The sequence below is a fragment of the Stegastes partitus genome, unplaced genomic scaffold (genome assembly GCF_000690725.1).
Source record: "Stegastes partitus isolate 25-593 unplaced genomic scaffold, Stegastes_partitus-1.0.2 Scaffold94, whole genome shotgun sequence".
NCBI lineage: Eukaryota > Metazoa > Chordata > Actinopteri > Pomacentridae > Stegastes > Stegastes partitus.
This window is the reverse complement of record NW_007577825.1, coordinates 385,333-404,177: the sequence shown is the minus strand read 5'-3', so window position 1 is coordinate 404,177 and position 18,845 is coordinate 385,333. Positions and strand designations below refer to the sequence as shown.

Below are 18,845 nucleotides of genomic sequence, written 5' to 3'. Positions count from 1 at the left end.
AGTGTAATTACTAAGGTCAAGACCCTTTTGTGTTATTCATGACATGGTTTTGTCTGAGTAATTTACATATCTGAAATTAAAACCCTACAAAATGTTATAAAATACATCACTATTGGCATATTAAAGATATTATTAGAAAAGCAGCAAATCTCATGTTGAATCTTGAGGTGGAACCAGAGCACATGTGGCATTTTTTCATGACAAGTTGCTTAAAATATCATTAAAATAAGGTTATATAGCTAAATTACAATTAGAAATTAGACATATAGTATAAAGAAAAATTGGCATTCTCACAGGCATTTCATAGCAAAGAATTGGCTCAATTAATAATAGATGTTAGATCCAGACAGCTGGCTTGTTGGAATCATTGGGCGATCATTCATGTTTTCCTGCTATAATAAGTAAAATAGTATCCTGCCATAGAATACTTTCTGTGCTAATACATTCAATCCATGCCATTTGCTCTGCCTGTGTTCATGTGACGGAATAACACTGAGTCCTTAACCAAACCTCAGATGTTGCAAGGCGATCTGTGACCTACTCAGTGATGTAATGTCAAACAAATCAAACCATAGCCTCGATACCAAGTGACCCTGATCACCATGAGGCAAACAGCCACCTGTGTAATGCAATCTAGAAAAAAAAAACTGGGTATTATTTAGTCAACAAACCCAAACAATTCAATCAGCTGAAAATTAATCAGCAACTACTGGACACGTGGGTGTTTGCCCCAAGACTGCACAGGCCCTTTATCACAGAGTGTAGCAAATGTGTAACTAATGCAGCTTATGATGGCTGGATTCCACTATGAGAAGATGAAAACAGGCCAATTACAAGCCTGTAGTAAATGATGATGCAGACTTTCTGTAGCATTGGACATGATCGAGCATGTGTCAGCCCGCCTGTGCAGGCCTACAGTCTCTCTCTTTCTCTCTTCTCTGTGGCCCTTAAAATAAAGTGCAAAGCCTGAAAACATTCACAGATGCAGTTGACAAGAAGTTGAGTCAGACTGACATGCCTACCTCTGATGACACTGTTACTGTGCAGGGGGATGTGCTGCCAGTCTGAGTGTGTGGAAGACAGCCTTTCCTCTTGGATGCAGCAATATGATTTTTCAAAGCTGATAACGGTTAAACAATTAGATGACTAATTGGTTAGTCAATGGACATATTATTTACCAACAACTGACTAATTAATTGGTAATGAGGCTGCAACTAACAACTATTTCTACTGTTGGTTAATTTGCTAATTATTTGCTCTATTAATTATTTGTTTGGGCTGTAAAACATCAGAAAAAGGTCAAAATTGTCCATCACTGTTTCCCAAAGCCCGAGACAACATCCTCAAATGTCTTGTTTTATCCATGACCCAAGGATATTCAGGTTACTAGTATTTTTTTGGCTTTTTAAATCTAGTTTTACCTTAACCAATTATCAAAACAGTTGCAGAACAATTCATTTGTTGACAACTAATCGATTGATCATTGCAGCTTCAATGATTAAAGCCATTTTTCAAGCAATCTTATGAAATATCTGCAGCTTATTTTCTTTGAAAAAGCAACCTCTAAACATGTAGAAAATGGTGAGAGGAATGATTTCTCTTTTTTTCTGACATCTTAAGAGTCCAAATCAAGAAATGAATGAATAGCTGAACTGTTAGTGAATATGATTAACAGCTGGGATCCAGAATACCACTTTCATGCTTAATCAAGTGTACAACATATGAAGCTTTTTAGATAATCTGATAGCTATTAAATTGCCCTGTAAGTTCTGATTGTTTTGCTGTGAAGTGATACTTGGATGAACCTGATGCTGTTGTTTAAGACTTGTTAGATTCACTTTAACATGCAGATGGCATAGTGTTGGAAGAGGGGGACTATTTCTGCACAGCAGAGCCAGATATTCATGTACATACACTATGTATGGCACTCTGGGTCTTTCTGGGACACTCACATTTGTGTGCGTTTGGAGGAAGGTGTCAGATCAGGTGAAGCTAGCTACATTCACCGGCTAGCTGTCCAGTCATATCATATGGCTAATAACAGCCTTCCTAAACCAACAGTCTCCTCATAAACACAACACTCAGCTGGAGCTATCATGCACAAGCAAGCATACTTACATTAAACGAGGTCCCTCCATGGTACACAAGCCTTCATGTCGTTGCTCTGACGGCTACAGTTGACGTTATGCTAATGTAACGGCAGCGACTCACTCCGACACCATAAACTTTTTTTTTAAATTATTTTGTCAGATTCCTCCACAAGGCGTCACTTCCCAGTTCCACTTTGGGCTCACTTTTACATCGCGTGTTCAAGAGCCTCCACGAGTAACAGACCTACCCTGACGCCAGATGCAGTTAAATCCGCTGCTGAATATGTTGAAGAGCTGCAGCGATGATGAAGTGGAATAATAAAACAGACCGCTGAGGGCGCGTACCGTTTCTAAATCAGCTGCCTTTAACGGCGAAACCTCACCTCGCTTTGCAAGATAGTAATCCACCGCTGCGCCGGAAAATCGGGAAAATAATGTCGCACTGTAAAATAACCATCTCAACTTAACACGTAGCGTCTTTAAATACTCGCTAAGAAATAAATACGCAACATGAAATTTATAATTTAATAAAAATAGTACTTTAGCTGAAGCTGGGCATGCGCAGAATGAACCAGTCTTTTTTTTTTTAAGACGGTAAAATATACACACAACCGCTGTCAAACTGAGATGTTAGCAGTTTGAAGTGATACCAATTACTAGAAAACGGAGACAACATCGAAAATTAGACGTATTTATTTCCTCTCATCTTCAAAATTAGGAACTCCAACTGCCTGGCAGGGATTTAAACGAAGACTGAAGTGCGCAACAGGGAAGCATCTCGCTTTGCTCTCAAAGTGACTTTCTTGGTGCTCTTTGTTAACTTTCTGCTAGCATGCAAACAAGGACCTGTTAGCTAATGTGAGCAGTGTTAACAACAAGGTTTTGCCATCAGGTTTGGTCATTTCCTAGTGTTGCTATTTACTGTTAAACACGCTTTTATTAATAACGCTTTGACCGCACATAGAAGCTTCCTTTGCCAGGTTTGGTTATCAGTACAAACACCGCTACGAGGCTCGAGTTACTTTACAAGGATGCAGGTGCAGAGAGTCGTCCTCAACTCACGGCCAGGTGGGTGGTTTCATACATATATATTTAAAGAACTTAAGTTTTCTTGTAGCCTGTGCTGCACACGTGCAGCTAACTCAACGCCTCTCATTCACGAAAAAAAGGTAAAAACGGGGCGCCAGTTCCTGAGAATTTCCGCCTGGAGGAGACGACTTTAGCACCTGAGCTGAAGGATGGGGAGGTCCTTGTTCGGACGCTTTACCTCTCAGTCGACCCCTACATGGTATTTATACAGTCACAGCAACGGGCATGTTTGATGACCTTTAGTGTTTACTCATGCATGTGGACTTACCAGGCAGTTTGGTGTTTTTAAATGTCACAAGACAGGGTTGCAGCATAGGGATCTGCATCAATCTCAACATTACAACCACTGACAGGAGAAGAGAATTGCATTGATCTTATTATAGTGCAATATTCTAGCATTCACGTGGATGTTATTTTGCCACCTAAAGACTGAACACAGCACCCTAGCTGGACAGTGCACCCTGCTACAGTGTAAACCAAGAGTCCAATGTGTTGACCCACCCTCCAGACTGCCCACATCCCAATACGATTGAGCATCCAGGCGAAGCACTGGAACAAACCTGATCCACAGAGGCCCCAAATTGCATCTTACAGGACCCACCACTGTTCCTGTCCCCAGACACCACAGGACACATTGTTTTGGCTGTACAGAGGGGGGGCGACATGTTGTAAGAGGTGGTTTTAATGTTGTGACTAATTCGTGTATACTACGGATGCATGATATATCGGCGACCACATCGGTATCGGCCGATATTTGTATTTTTTCCAATATATCGGTGTCGGTCTGATGAAAAAATTTAGCCGATGATTGTCTAACATTAGCGCCTTCGTCTCTACATTTGATATTGCTGCTATTTCACAGATGTTTTTGCTTAAATGGTCCTGGACTTGAACGTTAAATATGGTAAAATATGTTTAAATATGTTTTACTTTAGTTACATAATAAAGAAGACTAAGTGATCTAATTTGGGCTTCTTTTGAATAGGGTTCATATTTTTACAGTGCCTACTTCTACTCATTTTTGGTGTGAATGAAAATTGAATATCGACGTCGGTAATATTGGTTATCAGTGATATCAGAAATCTTAATATCGGATATCGGTATCGGCCAGAAATTTTAATATTGTGCATCACTAGTGTATACGCTATATTTTGTTTTGTAAGGAAGCATGACCCAAGTTTCTTTCACAATACTAGCCTCTCAACCCCCCATTACTCCCACTCACCTTTTTGTCTTTTCCCGTCAGCGCTGCAGAATGAACGAAGACACCGGTGCCGAGTACCTGAGTCCATGGCAGCTGTCGGAAAGTGTGGATGGCGGTGGGGTCGGCGTGGTCGAGTCCAGCCGCTGCACCACCTGCGCTGAGGGAGATGTGGTCACGTCGTTCAACTGGCCTTGGCAGACCCATGCTGTTATGGCAGGGAGCGGCTTACAGAAGGTGTGGCATAACTGAGCTATGCTGTAGTTCATTAAACAGGTGGATTGGGTCATGTTTCCTTTTGCAAAAATGTCTTTATGATAAAAGTCGCAATGTGCTCTGTACACGTGAAAGCTCCAGACATGACTTCTGTTTTGTCGATTGTAGGTCGATCCGCAGTTGGTTGATGGGCACTTGTCCTACCTTTTGGGTGCAGTTGGAATGACAGGCCTCACTGCGCTGCTGGGCGTCAGGGAGAAGGGTCATGTGACCAAAGGGGCCAATCAGACGATGGTGGTCAGTGGTGCAGCTGGCGCCTGCGGCTCCTTAGCTGGACAGGTAAATAGAAAAGAATAGACCTTTCCTGTCATTGTTGGGCAACAACGAAAGGCAGTTTAGCAGCTCTTTAGATTAGCAGCATACAGCAAAAGAGCACAAAGTCATTACAAAAAACAGAATGAAGATAAAATAAAAATAAGAATAAAGATAAAATTGCACTGTGTGAGAACAAATACAGCAAGTAGGGCTGCAATCTGCTGTTATTTTCTTTGTTGTGTAATCCGTACATCATTTTCTTGATTAATGGGTTAGTTGTTTGGTCTATAAAGTGTCTTAAAAATTGTTAATCAGTGTTTCCCAAAGCCAAAGATTACCTTTTTTAAATGTCTTATTGTGTCCACAACCCAAAGATATTCAGTTTACTGTCACAGAGAAGGAAATAAGAAGACAATTTAAGAAGCTGGAATTCATTTCTTTCTTTCTTTTTGTACTTAAACCAAATAATTGATTAGCAAAATAGTTTGTGCCTAATATAATAGTTGGCAGCTAATCAATCAAACAGTCTTAACAGCCGTTTCAATGTGTTTAATAAATGCACCAACATGGCATTCCTAAAATTGTGGGCTTTCTATTAATTATTAAAGTTAAAAAACATTTCTCATCCTAAATAATGGGCCTAAATGCATTACAGATTCATGCCAGATGGTTATCGAGAGGAATGTGTGTTTCAAAAGGCATACTGAAGGCAGCAGATGTGATCAGGCTAACCACAGATGCTAACATGAATGCAGATAAGATTACAGGAGTAAAGGAAAGAAGTGAGATCCTGATTGTATCATTCGTTTCACACGGCTTTTTTTTTCTTCTTCCAGATCGGCCGGCTGGATGGATGCGTGAGGGTGGTTGGGATCTGTGGTTCAGATGAGAAGTGTAAAGCTCTAGTGGAAGATCTGGGCTTCTCTGCAGCTGTAAACTATCGGCAGGAAGATGTCACGGCAAAACTCAAGGAGAGCTGTCCCGATGGCATCGACGTTTACTTTGACAACGTGGGAGGCGCCATTAGTGACACTGTTATAGCACAGGTGTTGTTTTTATGTGCCTGGAAGTGGATTCTGAGCACAACAGTCCCATGTTTGTGTCCTGTTAACTTACTACCTCCATCCCTCCCTTTACCTCCAGATGAACAACGGCGGCCACGTGATCCTGTGCGGGCAGATCTCGCAGTACAACAAAGACGTGCCTTATCCTCCGCCCCTGAGCGACGAGACCCAGGAAAACCTGCGAAGCAAGAACATCACCCGGGAGCGATTTATGGTGCTGAACTACATGAGCAAAGTCGACGCTGCCCTCTTTGAGCTCAGCCAGTGGGTCAAATCGGCCCAGATCAAGGTACGGAGGAAATGGTGGTTGACTGTGTGGGTAACTTGCAAAATGCCTCTTCCTCGCCTGTCTTTTCTCATTAGTTTTACTTTGCCCTCCTCTCTGCAGGTGCTAGAAACTGTGGTGAATGGTATAGAAAATATGGGAGGTACGTGAGTATTCAGGTTTTTCTGTATTATGTGACTTCTTTGTGGCAGGAGTTTATTCTTTTTTTTTTTTTCATTTCCTTTTAGTTGCATTTTGCTCCATGATGAAAGGGGGAAACATTGGCAAGCAAATTATAAAGATCTCAGCCTGAAGAAAACAACCGCTGTTTCCAGCAGAGACTGCGCCTGGGAAATTAACCCCCATCTGCCTGTTTGTCACCACCATTAACACTAACTTAATGAACTCTAGCAAAGTATTGCATTAATTAACTGATGCCGGCTGATTGCAACCACGCACTGTAAGTGAAAAATCAATTAAGAACGAAATGACGTGTAAAGAATGCCTAGAAGAAAAGTCTTGATTTTAATTACCTGTTGATTCAGACTTTTGAAAAAGGGGCAGCAGGTACAAATCTGGAGAAAACTATTGCATTACTGCTTCATGGTATGAACCTAAAAATCATGCAATTACTGCAGATTTAATAAGACATTAGCAGAGGTCGTCTTGTAACCTCAATACTGACAAAGGGCTGTCAAACAAGTTAAACATCCATCCATCCATTATCTATACACCTCTTAATCCTCACTAGGGTCATGGGGGGCTGGAGCCTATCCCAGCTGACTCAGGGTGAAGGCAGGGGACACCCTGGACAGGTCACCAGTCTATCACAGGGCCACACTTAGAGACAGACAACCAAGCACACTCACATTCACACCTACGGACAATTTAGAATCACCAATTAACCTCAGCATGTTTTTGGACTGTGTGGGAGGAAGCCGGAGAACCCGGAGAGAACTGACGCTGCACGGGGAGAACATGTGAACTCCACACAGAAAGATCCCGGGTGTCCTCACTGGGATGCAAACTGGCCTTCTTGCTGCGGCCCAACGGTGCTAACCACCGAGCCACCTTGCAGCCCCAAGTGAAACATATGTGAGAATAATGTTTCAAATGCAGTGTAAAAATAAATCAAAATCTTTAACATTTTTGTCCTTTTTTAACCTCCAATCAGTTGGAAAAAAAAAAAAAGATTGGCTTTGATTATTCACACAACTGCACCAAACAGTGCAGGTAAAGTTAATATCCACGTACTGTACAGCATACTGCTTTGCATCACCATGTAAATACCGTCAACACTCATAGCGGCAGGGAAACAACAGCAGACTAGAACAAGACTTCACATAGAATTACCTTCAAGTGCTTTTTTCTTCTCTGAACCAATGGAAATACATTTCTTTAAAAAAGAGAAAAGTCACATTACCCAACCAGCTACTGCCTTACTTGTACTTAAGCCACAAAGAGTGGACAGGTTTATACTGGTGCAAAGTGGGGAAGGAAGTAAAATGACCAATGTAGCCATGTAAAAAAAATAGAAGAGCAGCATGAAAAATCCTGCTTAAGTAAATTTTCACAACTCTTACCAGCAAAATATAGTTCAAAGTGTTGAACAAATAGTCCTGGTTTGATCCCTCTGACTGATATATTACTATACATGACGTGATTAGATAATTAATACTGGTTATTGATGTGTGTTTCTGTTGTAGCTGCTGCAGGTTTGAACTATTTCGTACAGTTTTATATACATGGACAGCAGATAAATCTTAGGGCTCCAAACATGATGGAGAATGAGAGAAAAAAAATAAGAAAACCAACATTTTGATACACAAATCTGTTCTCAGCTTTTCTATTATCTGACAGCATGTGAGACGTTCAGAGGGGAAAACCCGTTTGGTTGAGCTGTTAACGACTCTAAAACGTGACCCTGATTACACATTTCTGTAGCAGAGCAGGCTGCACATGAGTGGTTTCATTTTTAACATATTTGTAACGTCTAACCGAAGCTGGGAAACAAATACGGAGGATTAGAAAGTACAATGTATACCTCTGAAATGTAGCATAAAACGGAAATACTCAAGTGCATGTGCTGCAAAACTGGACTTGAGTAAATGTACTGCCGGTGGTGCTACAGCACTGTGTAACACTGCATTTACTGACTGGTTTAGTTTTAATAAGAGCTGGTGCTTTGCAGTTAAGCTCCAAAACACATCCGTCCAATTATCGTTTAAGCACGAGGATAATTGGAAATGTGAGAAAAATGGCTGTGTGGGGAAATAGGGTGTCGATAAATGACTGAATATGTGCCAAGATCTAAAAATAGCAAGTCTAAGGACCTTGGAAATAAAAAAAAAGGGCTTGAAAAGGATAAAATAAAGGAGCAAAATAATCTGTCATCAGCTCACTGTGGAGAAAACTAAAAGTATAAAGCTTTCTACTTCTTCTACACTGCATTTCAACCAACTAACAGTGTTATTTATTGATGATGTCACTTGTAATTATCTCCATGTTCCTTCTGACTCCTGTGTAACGGTACATGACAATGAGCAAAGACAACGTATGTGGTTTACTGTAATGAACATTTTTATTCCACAGCACTATAAACCATTAACAAAATAAAATTGTGGTTGGCTCTAAATTTCAGTTGTCACAAGAAAAATATGTGGCAGGTGTAAAATCGTCATCTACTCATTCATATGCTTCAGTGTTTGAAATTAAGAGAGAGAGAGAGAGGTGGGGTTGCAGAGTAAGTCACATGAACAGCAGAACATCACTTTGACAGCATATTCCTCCTCGTTGATGCGGCGGAGTCCGTGTCAGTCCATGTCGTGAACAGTCGAATCAGTGTACAGCGGAGGACAATCACGTCAGATTTATAGGTGATGATAAACTATGAAGCCTGCCCTGTCAAGACAAGGGTTTTGGTGCTTCACTGTAAAAAAAAAAAAAAGAACAAAAAAAGAAGAAAATAACAGTCCCATGCATAATTTGGCGGGGGAAGTGAAATGCAGCACAGTCATCTCTCATTACCGTCCGGATTCACTCAGTACTGCCTCCTTGTGGGGCAGCTTGAGAGAGTGTTATTAGAGAAGAAGGAAAAAAAACTCTCCAATAATAAAAGTCCATAAAGTATCCTTTTTTTTTTTTTCTACGCAGAAATTACACACTTGGTAGTGCTCCTGTATAAATGAAGAGGATTTGTCGATGCAGCGAAGTGGGGAGAGAAAAAAGTTATTAAACCACTGCCAGCAAGAGTGCACCTAATTTAATTTTCTCAGTGTCTAGCAGCTGTTCTAATATTAAACTACGTGTCTTATCACAGCACTGAGCAATTATTCTGCACTCAAGCTGGGTATGGTTGGAGAGAAAAAAAAAACATACCAGGATCTAACTCTATTGGAATATTTCGTCTATTAAAAGTCTTGATAAATGCGTTCTTCTTCATATTTATGTACCGTTTGCCCTCGTGTGGAATCCAGGCAACTGCTACTGCAGACTAGAAAGGATTGAATTACAGTGCAAATGACACAATTTACTGCTCTCACACCTTCACAAAGAAAAAAAAAATAAAAAATTCACATTCAGAACAATAAAGACAAAACATTATTGCACACATAAAATCTTGTAAAAATTAACTTCCAACACAGGGAATGCTCTAATATCTTCCTAACCACGCTCACCGTGCAGGTGAAGAATACCCATTTTCAGTGCTGATTTATAACATGAGAGGAAAGGGGGGGGGATTAAAAAAAATAAATCAAATAATCACACGATACAATCAGAATGAATAAATAAAACAGCATAGTACTGGTTGATCTCATGTTACCACAGCTAGAACACATTCATTTTGATTCTTTTTTTTTTTCTTCTTCTTCGTCTTTTTTTTTTTGTTATTTTTTTTTTTTAGCCACCACACATCTGGATTGTTTGACATGGTTTTAGTTCACTGAGCTACTATGGAGTATAAAAACATTGTCCTGAAATACTACTGGGACCAGCCTATTGTTCAAGTGCTCACATTCCTGAGAAACAAACAGCTGCTTTCTGTAGTCACGTTTGAAGGAGCAGGAAAAGTCAAGCCGGCTTCTCTGCGTTTTGCTGAAGAGTGGCGTTGAAGGTTATTTTTTTGATATGAATATTCCAATGTGAACATTGACTTTGTACTGGCAGTTGTTTGCAATGGAATTCGTTTGATTTAAAGACACACGGACCAACTACAGTACTTGATTGATTTGTACTTTCCCTCCTTTGATTTTTCTGTCGTTATGCGTAGAATAAACTTAAGAATATGATCATCTCGGCTGAACTACTGCCTGTAAGCCACGGGGAAGTTGGGGAGAGCTTACGGTGTATAAAATGTGGTTGTACCCCTTTTGTCTTGCGAAGGTAAACACGAGAATCAGTTTGGCACATCCAGCCTTCGTTAGTGAGTGGTTTTCAGAGGGAAGAATAAAAGGTGAAATCTTTCTTATTCATCCTTTGGCAGTGGTGAAGTGGCTTTTGGCCAAGGCAACACTTCCAAAAAGTGCTAAATCTCAACTTAAACCACAGCAGAATACAGCTCTATCAAGGTATACTGTCAACCGCAGCACACGACGTCCTCACATAGCTCGAATCGGCTATTTTACCCTTAATGTATCCAAGGTGATTTGTTTTTTTTTTTTCTTTACACTGTACACATTGCTATGAATATGGCCAGAAATGTGCGCATTGGTGCTTTACAATAACATGCATATTAAGTAAACAATACTATCTAGAAACAGGATAGTGAGTGATGTACTGTGAAGTGGCTTTGGATAGAGGAGAGAAAAGAAGGAAGGGGGGGCTGCTGTGTGGGGGGGAAATTGAGGCTTTCGGGGTGGAAAGAGACAGCAAAATATATCTGTGAGTCAGGCTCGAGGAGGAGGGAGGGGGATCGCGGTGGTACAGTGCAATTACTGTCAAGAGGGAGAGACGCTCTTGCTGTTGTCTCGAAGGAAAGGGGCGGGGCCTGTCCAGGCGCGGTAGACCAATAGCAGGCTGAGCCCTAGCGCCCACGTGCGGACGGGAGACAGGAAAAAGGCCATGGGGCCGTAGGTCTCCAGGAGAAAGTAGCAGGAGTGGGCCTGCCAGGTGAGCAGCAGCAGCATGAAGAGGTGAACCGCCAGAGTCCGCCAGCGGCAGCCCGGCCGCAGGAAGTGGGATCGGAAGGTGTTGCCGCGGCAACGGTGATGGAGGCTCCAGCAGAGGTAAAAGGTGAGGGGCATGTTGAAGAAGAGCAGCTGGTGGAGAGGAAATCAGCGCATGGTAATACGATTAGTGCACTTAAAATAAAATGATAATCAGTTTTTTGTCTAACCAGAAAATAATATAGCAAAGGGGGGCAGCACGATGTGAGGTTATACTTAAATGGATTAAAACACACGTTATGTAAAAACGTATAAATAAAGAGTGTAAGGCAGACGTTTCTCAAAATGAAACTAACTAGACAGCAAGTTTCTCTTCCCAAATGGTTTGATTTAGGGGAAATCTATAGAGTGAGAACAAATGTTCCTTTTAATTCCAGTTGTATGTAAGGGCCAGTGGGGTAGATCCAACTCTTAACTGGAAACTAGTGCAGGGTTTTTGTTTTACTCAGAATGGGCCTTTGCTATTTGTCTGTTAATTCTAAAAAGAAAAAAAAAGTAGTGATTTTCTTTTTGTGCTAGCTAGAACCTATCTGGAGGGTGTCAAAAAGTCCTCTATGCAGGAAACACCCACCACTGATTTAAGGCATAGACGCAGCAAACAGCGTACAATTGTAAATTAAGTGGGAGCTCTTAAAAAATGTAATTTAAAATATGATCAATATGCCAGAAATTTTAAAAAGAGCTAAGGCTGCCATAATTGATTTTTTGGCTGCTCTGAAGCAGCATAAACAAGCTGTGACACACAACACTGACACATCATCACCTTTGGAGCTGATGAGGTTAACTTGTTACAACACAGACAGGCAGCAATGCTACTTATTATTAAGGAGAGGGGGCGGGTCTGGCCACTACACGGCCTTGCTCCGCTCTACATCTCTGAACTCTGACCCCAGTCCAGCCTTAAAACAAAGGAGGAACCTGCTGTTACTGCTTTAGCCCCAGCGTTGTGGAACAAGCTTCTCTTGACAGTCAGAACAGCTCAGTCTGTGCTTCATGTACAGACAAACTCCAGTTTTGAAGGTGAAATAAAAAATAAAGTTTCTTAATAAAATTATTGTCAACTTCTGTGAAAACTATCTGGCTCCCAAAGGTGCTATTATGTTCACCAGCTAGTGGCTAACTTGCTGGACAGGGAACGCAGAGCTGGAGTTTTGAGCTTTCGCAATTGAAAAAAGATAGTGAGAATGGATGTACAGTTATAACCTACAATTACACATATGACATGCAAAAACAACGTCCCCACAGGTGCATGTACAGAGATGCAAATGTGCCAAATAATAATAATTTTCTTACCTGAACGACTCCAACCACGTAGGTGAGACTGCCCTCCAGGAAGTGTCCATCGATGAGCACTCCGAAAGCAAAGCAGGCACCGCTGTGACCGTCGATCAGCTCTCCTATAAACCACGGACCTGGAAGAAGGCACAATTTACAGAAACATGCACAGGATTACATGCAATTCTTGTAAAGCAAACTTAATTATATTACAAGGATATAAACATCTTGGTATGGACTGCAGTAGTTTTGCACTCCCAAATCTTGCAACCTCAAAGAATGATATACAGTAAAAGATTGGAGCCTTGATTTAATAGACGATAGATAAACTGCAATTACAATAAGGAGGCCTGAAAAGTCAAAGTAGGAGTAAAGCACAGCAGTTAACCCACCTAAGGCTGTGCACAGGTTGAACAGCAGCAGAGAATAGTAGAAGGTGTCCATTTTGCTGACCAGATGGAGCGACATACATGCCTGAGCGGTCAATCCTGCAAAACATAAAGAGAAACTGAAAAGTTAGAATTGAATACGATGCAAAAAATACCTACTCCTACAGTATGCCAATGCATACGGCAATAAATCAGCATGTAATCTGCACAGGTTCATCGTGAACTCTACTTCAGATTGTAAAGTAAATGTAGCGGAACTGCAGCTGCCTGTAAGAGAAATTACATTATGATAAAACGACAGTTCACCTCTGCCAGAAGGAACGCTCAGGAACCTGAAGGCCATGAGCACACCGACATTCAGCAGCATCATAAATATAAACGCCACTCGGCCCAGGATGTAGTGGTCCGTGAGGAGGATGAAGGACTGAACGAAGCCGAAGCTGGGAGTCAGATCGTCCTCCAGAGTAAAGTGCTGCTCCTTCACAGACGACCGGCCTGCCGAGTCCTGATTCGCCCATAAAAAGATTAAGAAAGCAGCAAATTGTTAATTTTATTAATATAAATAAGAGTCATACTAAAATATGTGCAACAGTTGAGTGGACCGTTACCGTTTCCAAGCTACAGTCCCCAGACGGCAAAATCTAATAAAGCTATTCATAATTCAGCTCCGTCAAACAAATCAACCAAACTTAATCAAGGCCCATGAAATATTTAAACGTCTCAGGACACTTTTGACTTTAAGTGGAAGACAAATGAAGGCTGCACCGACCTCCACTTTAACTCTGATCGTGTGCAGTCCGGTGAGGTAAAGCGACGGATCCCATAGCAGGACATAGAGGGGACCTCCAGCAGAGTGGCCCTTCCCCACAGGCTCCCCGTCTACGCTCACGTGCACCGCGGTGATCGGGGCTTCGGAGAAGGCCAAGATCCTATGGAGAGGGAAAAAAAATACAATAAAATGACTGCTTAAATAATGAAAATCAGATGAAAATTTAGTTGCATTTTAATTAAATTAAATGAAACTGAATGTCAAAGTAATCAAAATACATGAATCCATAGACAGGATGTTCAGGATGCACCAAATGATGATGAAATGAGGTTTTATCAGCATGTCTGCTTGTAGTTATCATCCAAACAGCAAAGCACAAACATGACTATATCTTAAATAAACACTGATGTAATAAACTACATTTCAGGCTGGCTGTGTTTTCAGGTGCAGTTGCCTCGTAAATGTGTGCACAATTCATAAGACAAACAAAGTGTTTGTAAATCATCTGCATGGCCGCCAGTAAGTAGGTTTATGGTTCACCACGCACCTGATGTGCGTCGATCTCCGTATCCGACCCAGCGGCTCCACCCCCGGGTGCAGATACTGAGCATCTTTGGGGTTGGTGATGAGCACTGCGGGCCACTGCTCAAACTTCAGGTCGGAGAAACTCAGCAGGTCGTGATCAAAAGCCAGGACTCGGTACCTGGAGACAGAATGAACTGAGCGATAACGAGAGAAGCAGCAGTGAAAGAAATTACAGTTACAGGTATTAGGTGATGGTACACACCTGCGGTTGTCCATCCAGTCGCCCAGCTCCAGCTCCAGGGTGCCTTGGGGGTGTCGGCTGTGGAGGACGGGCATCAGGCCTCCCAGTGTGTGCAGGTGGCCGCACAGATACGCAACTGCAGACCTTTACAGATAAATGTAGAAAAGATAGTTACAAGGTCAAGATATGTGTTTACACATTTCAAATATTCCAACATCACAACTGTGACTTTTATGAAATTCAAACCAGCTGCCTCTCAAATGCTGCGTGGCAAAGGTTGAGCTTGCAGGTAAAAGGAGTCAGTTGTTAAATGTTTGCATTTAACTGGAAGGAAAAATACACATTTCCTCTATTTGGCTTCCAGAAACTGGTTTCACATTTAGTATTTTCTTACCTCATTATGTCCCGAACTCCTGGGGATGGGGAGACTACGGTGGAGGTGGTGTAGTGGCCAAACCAGATCGACTGGTTGCTTTTCAGACTCTCAGCTCTGAACGTGTCCAGCAAGTCCATCTGAGTCTGTCACAGGAGGACAAAACATGTTAACTACAGTATATGCTCCATGGATGCTTAGGTATTCCTTCATAGACAGAAAATGAAAGTATCTTACTAGGAAATGCGGATTTACTATTTGTTTATTCAGTGACCACATTTTCTTACAGAGGAATGTGTCCTTAAGTCATCCACTAATCTTAAACTAATCGCAGTATCAAAGCACCATTAACTGTGGTATTTAAAAGGGAGTGGACAAGTTTACCTGGTTGAGAATACCAAAGAAGTTGTACGGTCTCTTTGGTCCTGGAGTCAGGGTGGCATCCACACAGACGAAGGAATAGTTCCCAAAGGGAGTTTTGTGAACATAGTGGAAGGAGCCTACTTTTTGATTAGCTGAATATTTCCTGGAGAAAATGAGGAAAAGTCAACATCAGCAGCAAGATAGCAGTCTGGTCTGGAGCCAGCAGCTCCTAGCCTAATAGAGCTCTGAGATAATTTAATGATATTTAAACAAATAAATTAGCAGGAGACAGACTTTGTCTCGTCGAGGATAACAACCACAACGTAAGGGAGATAAAAGATCAGTCAGCATTAACGGGGGCAGCAAAAAAAGAAAGCGTCGAAACACGAAAGGGTCGGTCTGTTCATGTGCTTCCTTCTTCTATTTTGGTCCTCAGGAAGCTAAGACAGCTTGGATTATTGTCAACAAACAAGACTGCAACTGCTCATGTTTCAGGGGCATTGAAGTCCCAGCATACTTCGATCTACTTCATGCTCCCCCCTCTGCTGCGGTTAGACATGCCGGAGCAGACTCTGGCTGAATGTAAAACAGGCATTTACTGTCACGAGGATCATATCGTACTGACCTGTAATAATTGTTGATGCTGTCCAGTGAAATAATGTTGAAAGCATCTGTCAGGGAAATGAAAAAAAATGTGAGTTGGAGCAGCGTACACGAGAGGTCACAGATGAACAATGCAAACTGAATATTTATTGCAGGAATCTCTTGTGTTACAGGAAGATATCGAACAAAATCTATCGTTACTGTGATCGATATCAGGAGAATAACTGTCAGAGAAACTGCAGATCCAATAACTGGCTTTTCTTTTTTTTTTTTTTTCGACAGACACAAAGCAATGATATCCGGTTTCTTGTCCAGTCGCCTCTGATCCAATAACAGAGAGGAAGGCGGTGAAGAGGAGGGGCAGGGTGACTTCCTGTGTGATGCTAAAGTGCTCCAAGGAGTTCTCAGAAAACCTCAGCTGTGTTGCACACTCCCTTCACTGGAACGAGCATTAAGAGGAATAAAACTGGGGCGGCTGATCACCATGATTTCCGCGGATGTCAATCCACCTGGTGCGCTCCATCACGCGGGACCTCTTGAGGATGTTGTGGTAGGCCTGCCACTCCACCTCATGCTGGAGGGAGCCCACCTTACTCTCTGTTTTGGCATCTGTCAGATCCCCTGTGGTCAAGGAAAAACGTGGCAACAAATAAGGCATCTCAGATTTAGAGGCACAACAAGTAACAGAGGAATAATTTTAATTATCGATTTTAGTCAATTTTTAAGCGTAAAAAAGCTGAAAATTCTCAGATTTCTGCCTCTTAAATTGAAATCTTTTCTGGTTTCTATCCTCCTCTTTGGGTTGTGGACAAGACAAGACCTTTGATGTCATCTTGGACACACTGATGGACATTTTTCACAATTTCATAGCTCAAACAACTAATCTACAAAATAATACCAGATAAATCGACAATTAAAATAATCAGAACCTGCAGCCCTTTTCCAGGCTGGGGACAAAATAAGACATTTAAAGGCACCATCTTGGATTTTGGGTAACACTGATGGTAATTTTAAACCATTTTAGAGCCTAAACAACTAATCGAGAATATAATAATGGATTAATCAACAACTAAAATAATCATAACCTGCAGCCCTTCTCTGGGGTGGGGACAAAACAAGACATTTCAAGGCATCATCTTTGATTCTGATGGTCATTTTTAGCCATTTTAGAGCCTAAACAACTAATCGAGAATATAATAACAGATTAATCAATTGCAAAAATGACCACATTTTGCAGTCCTACTCAGAATTAAGAATATGAGGCACATTTTGGGGTGCATTAACATGAACCACACCTATTCAGCTATGTTTCAGTATAAAATAATAACTGACTAATAACTAGTGAGGAGGAAAAGGTACTGTACCTGTTGCAAGCACTAGAGCTGGTTTGATCACTTCAATGGTGTCGGTGCAGAACTTTTCGAAATCTGGAATCCGCCTTGGGTCGTGAAATCGACTTATGTGAATGTCAGACACCTTGAATCACACATGAAAAAAATAAAAATAAAAATGACAAAAAAGGGAGAATTAAAATGGTTTTGGAATAAAGGTTGTGTGGGGCATTTTGACTCTGCAGACTGTGAAACACAAGAGTACAAAGTCTGTCTGCAAACTGCTGTGTGTTACTGAAACCTTTTTTTTTTTTTCCCTATACCTGACACACTTGTGTGGTCACTGACTCAATCACAGAGTTCAGTGGGGGGAGCAGAGCAGCTAGCTTTGTAATACAACACTGAAAAGCTGCTAAATGGCTATAAAAATGGGGATAACAGTTGAGTTTAGGTTGTGGTAAATGGCTTGCGAGACCTCACCAAGCTAGCTAGCAGAACAGAACACCAGCCCACCTGTATAAACCAGAATATATTGTCCAACTCGTCGCCGGGAAATGGTGGAGAACTCCCCTTAGATCCATCACCGACAGGCGGCTGCTGAACGCTCCGTTTGGGGTGCCAAGCCGTGTCATAGCTGTCCAGCACCCAGGAGGTGATGCACGCCAGGGCCAGTCCGAGGATAACCAGCGCACCGAACAGCTTCAGCATCCTCCTGTAGTGGCGAGAAAGGGGGCTAGCTGCCGCCGTCTGTCCCGCACAGAAAAAAAGCTAGCTACTGGTGGAAACAGCTAAAGGGGCACGAATCACACTAACATTGACTACAGATATACAGGACCATGGAGCTACATGGCTAAGAGCTAAGACTCAGACCGTCTCTGTCGCTGCCATCGCGGCCACAGGGGATGCATGGAGGTGCGCGGTTCATTCACGGCTCCGTTCGGCTGCCTTCCGAGGCGGAGGAGGAGGAGATAGCTCGGCGGGTTAGCCAGCAGCTAGCTGCCTACCAGCTTCCAGCACAGCACTAACCGGTTGGAGGGGGAGACGTCAGCAGCGACTGAACAGGCAGAGAGTGGCGGAAGAGCTCCCACTCTGACATTGTTTCCTGAGCGCCGCGCTCTCGCCGCACCTGCCATCGCGAGGACTTCCGAGAATACCGAAAAAATGACAGGTGAAGGTTTCCTCAAAGTTGTATTTTATTACAGGCACAATTGCAGTTTTTATATTAAGAATATAATATATTGTATTTTTTCTTTTCTTTTCTTAGAAAAATTACATTTTATATTTGTGCTAATACTGTTTCTACTTATGTTTATATCGCGAAGACTTTGAATGGGAGCAGCTGTAATGTAAGCAATTTGTCCTCGGGGATCGATAAAATATATAAAATAAAATAAAAACAATATAATATTTTTTTTCTACATTTTTGTATCTAATATGTTTATATTTTTAGGACATATTTTTCTATTTATGTTTATAATTTTAGGTCTTTTTTTAAACTTATGTTTACCTATATATTTTGCACTGTTTATATTTCGAAGACTTTGAATGGGAGTCACTGTAACGCAAGCAAT

At 41.7% G+C, this 18,845-nt stretch overlaps 3 protein-coding genes across 3 annotated transcripts in view; 1 reads left to right on the top strand and 2 right to left on the bottom strand.

Annotated features, from left to right (window-relative positions):
• Positions 1 to 2,421, bottom strand: part of mideasb (mitotic deacetylase associated SANT domain protein b) — a 30,008-nt gene extending 27,587 nt beyond the window's left edge. Inside the window, exon 1 of the mRNA XM_008277295.1 lies at positions 2,119 to 2,421. The gene's annotated coding sequence lies outside the window, so the exon portion shown is untranslated. The remainder of the gene's footprint in view (positions 1 to 2,118) is intronic.
• A 486-nt stretch (positions 2,422 to 2,907) lies between these two features.
• ptgr2 (prostaglandin reductase 2) lies at positions 2,908 to 7,010 on the top strand. Its single transcript, XM_008277293.1, has 8 exons — positions 2,908 to 3,158; positions 3,260 to 3,378; positions 4,426 to 4,617; positions 4,765 to 4,935; positions 5,748 to 5,957; positions 6,055 to 6,264; positions 6,364 to 6,403; positions 6,489 to 7,010. The coding sequence occupies exons 1-8, from the start codon at positions 3,122 to 3,124 to the stop codon at positions 6,551 to 6,553; spliced, it is 1,044 nt and encodes a 347-aa protein (XP_008275515.1). The 5' UTR covers positions 2,908 to 3,121; the 3' UTR covers positions 6,554 to 7,010.
• A 1,787-nt stretch (positions 7,011 to 8,797) lies between these two features.
• Positions 8,798 to 18,641, bottom strand: tmem62 (transmembrane protein 62). The gene is made up of 14 exons (XM_008277292.1): positions 18,145 to 18,641; positions 17,788 to 17,986; positions 17,308 to 17,419; positions 16,427 to 16,564; positions 15,966 to 16,011; positions 15,362 to 15,503; positions 14,999 to 15,123; positions 14,626 to 14,748; positions 14,386 to 14,541; positions 13,839 to 13,998; positions 13,376 to 13,574; positions 13,073 to 13,168; positions 12,699 to 12,817; positions 8,798 to 11,498 (listed from the first exon to the last, which is right to left on the bottom strand). The coding sequence occupies exons 1-14, from the start codon at positions 18,180 to 18,182 to the stop codon at positions 11,178 to 11,180; spliced, it is 1,974 nt and encodes a 657-aa protein (XP_008275514.1). The 5' UTR covers positions 18,183 to 18,641; the 3' UTR covers positions 8,798 to 11,177.
• Between the last annotated feature and the right edge of the window lie 204 nt (positions 18,642 to 18,845).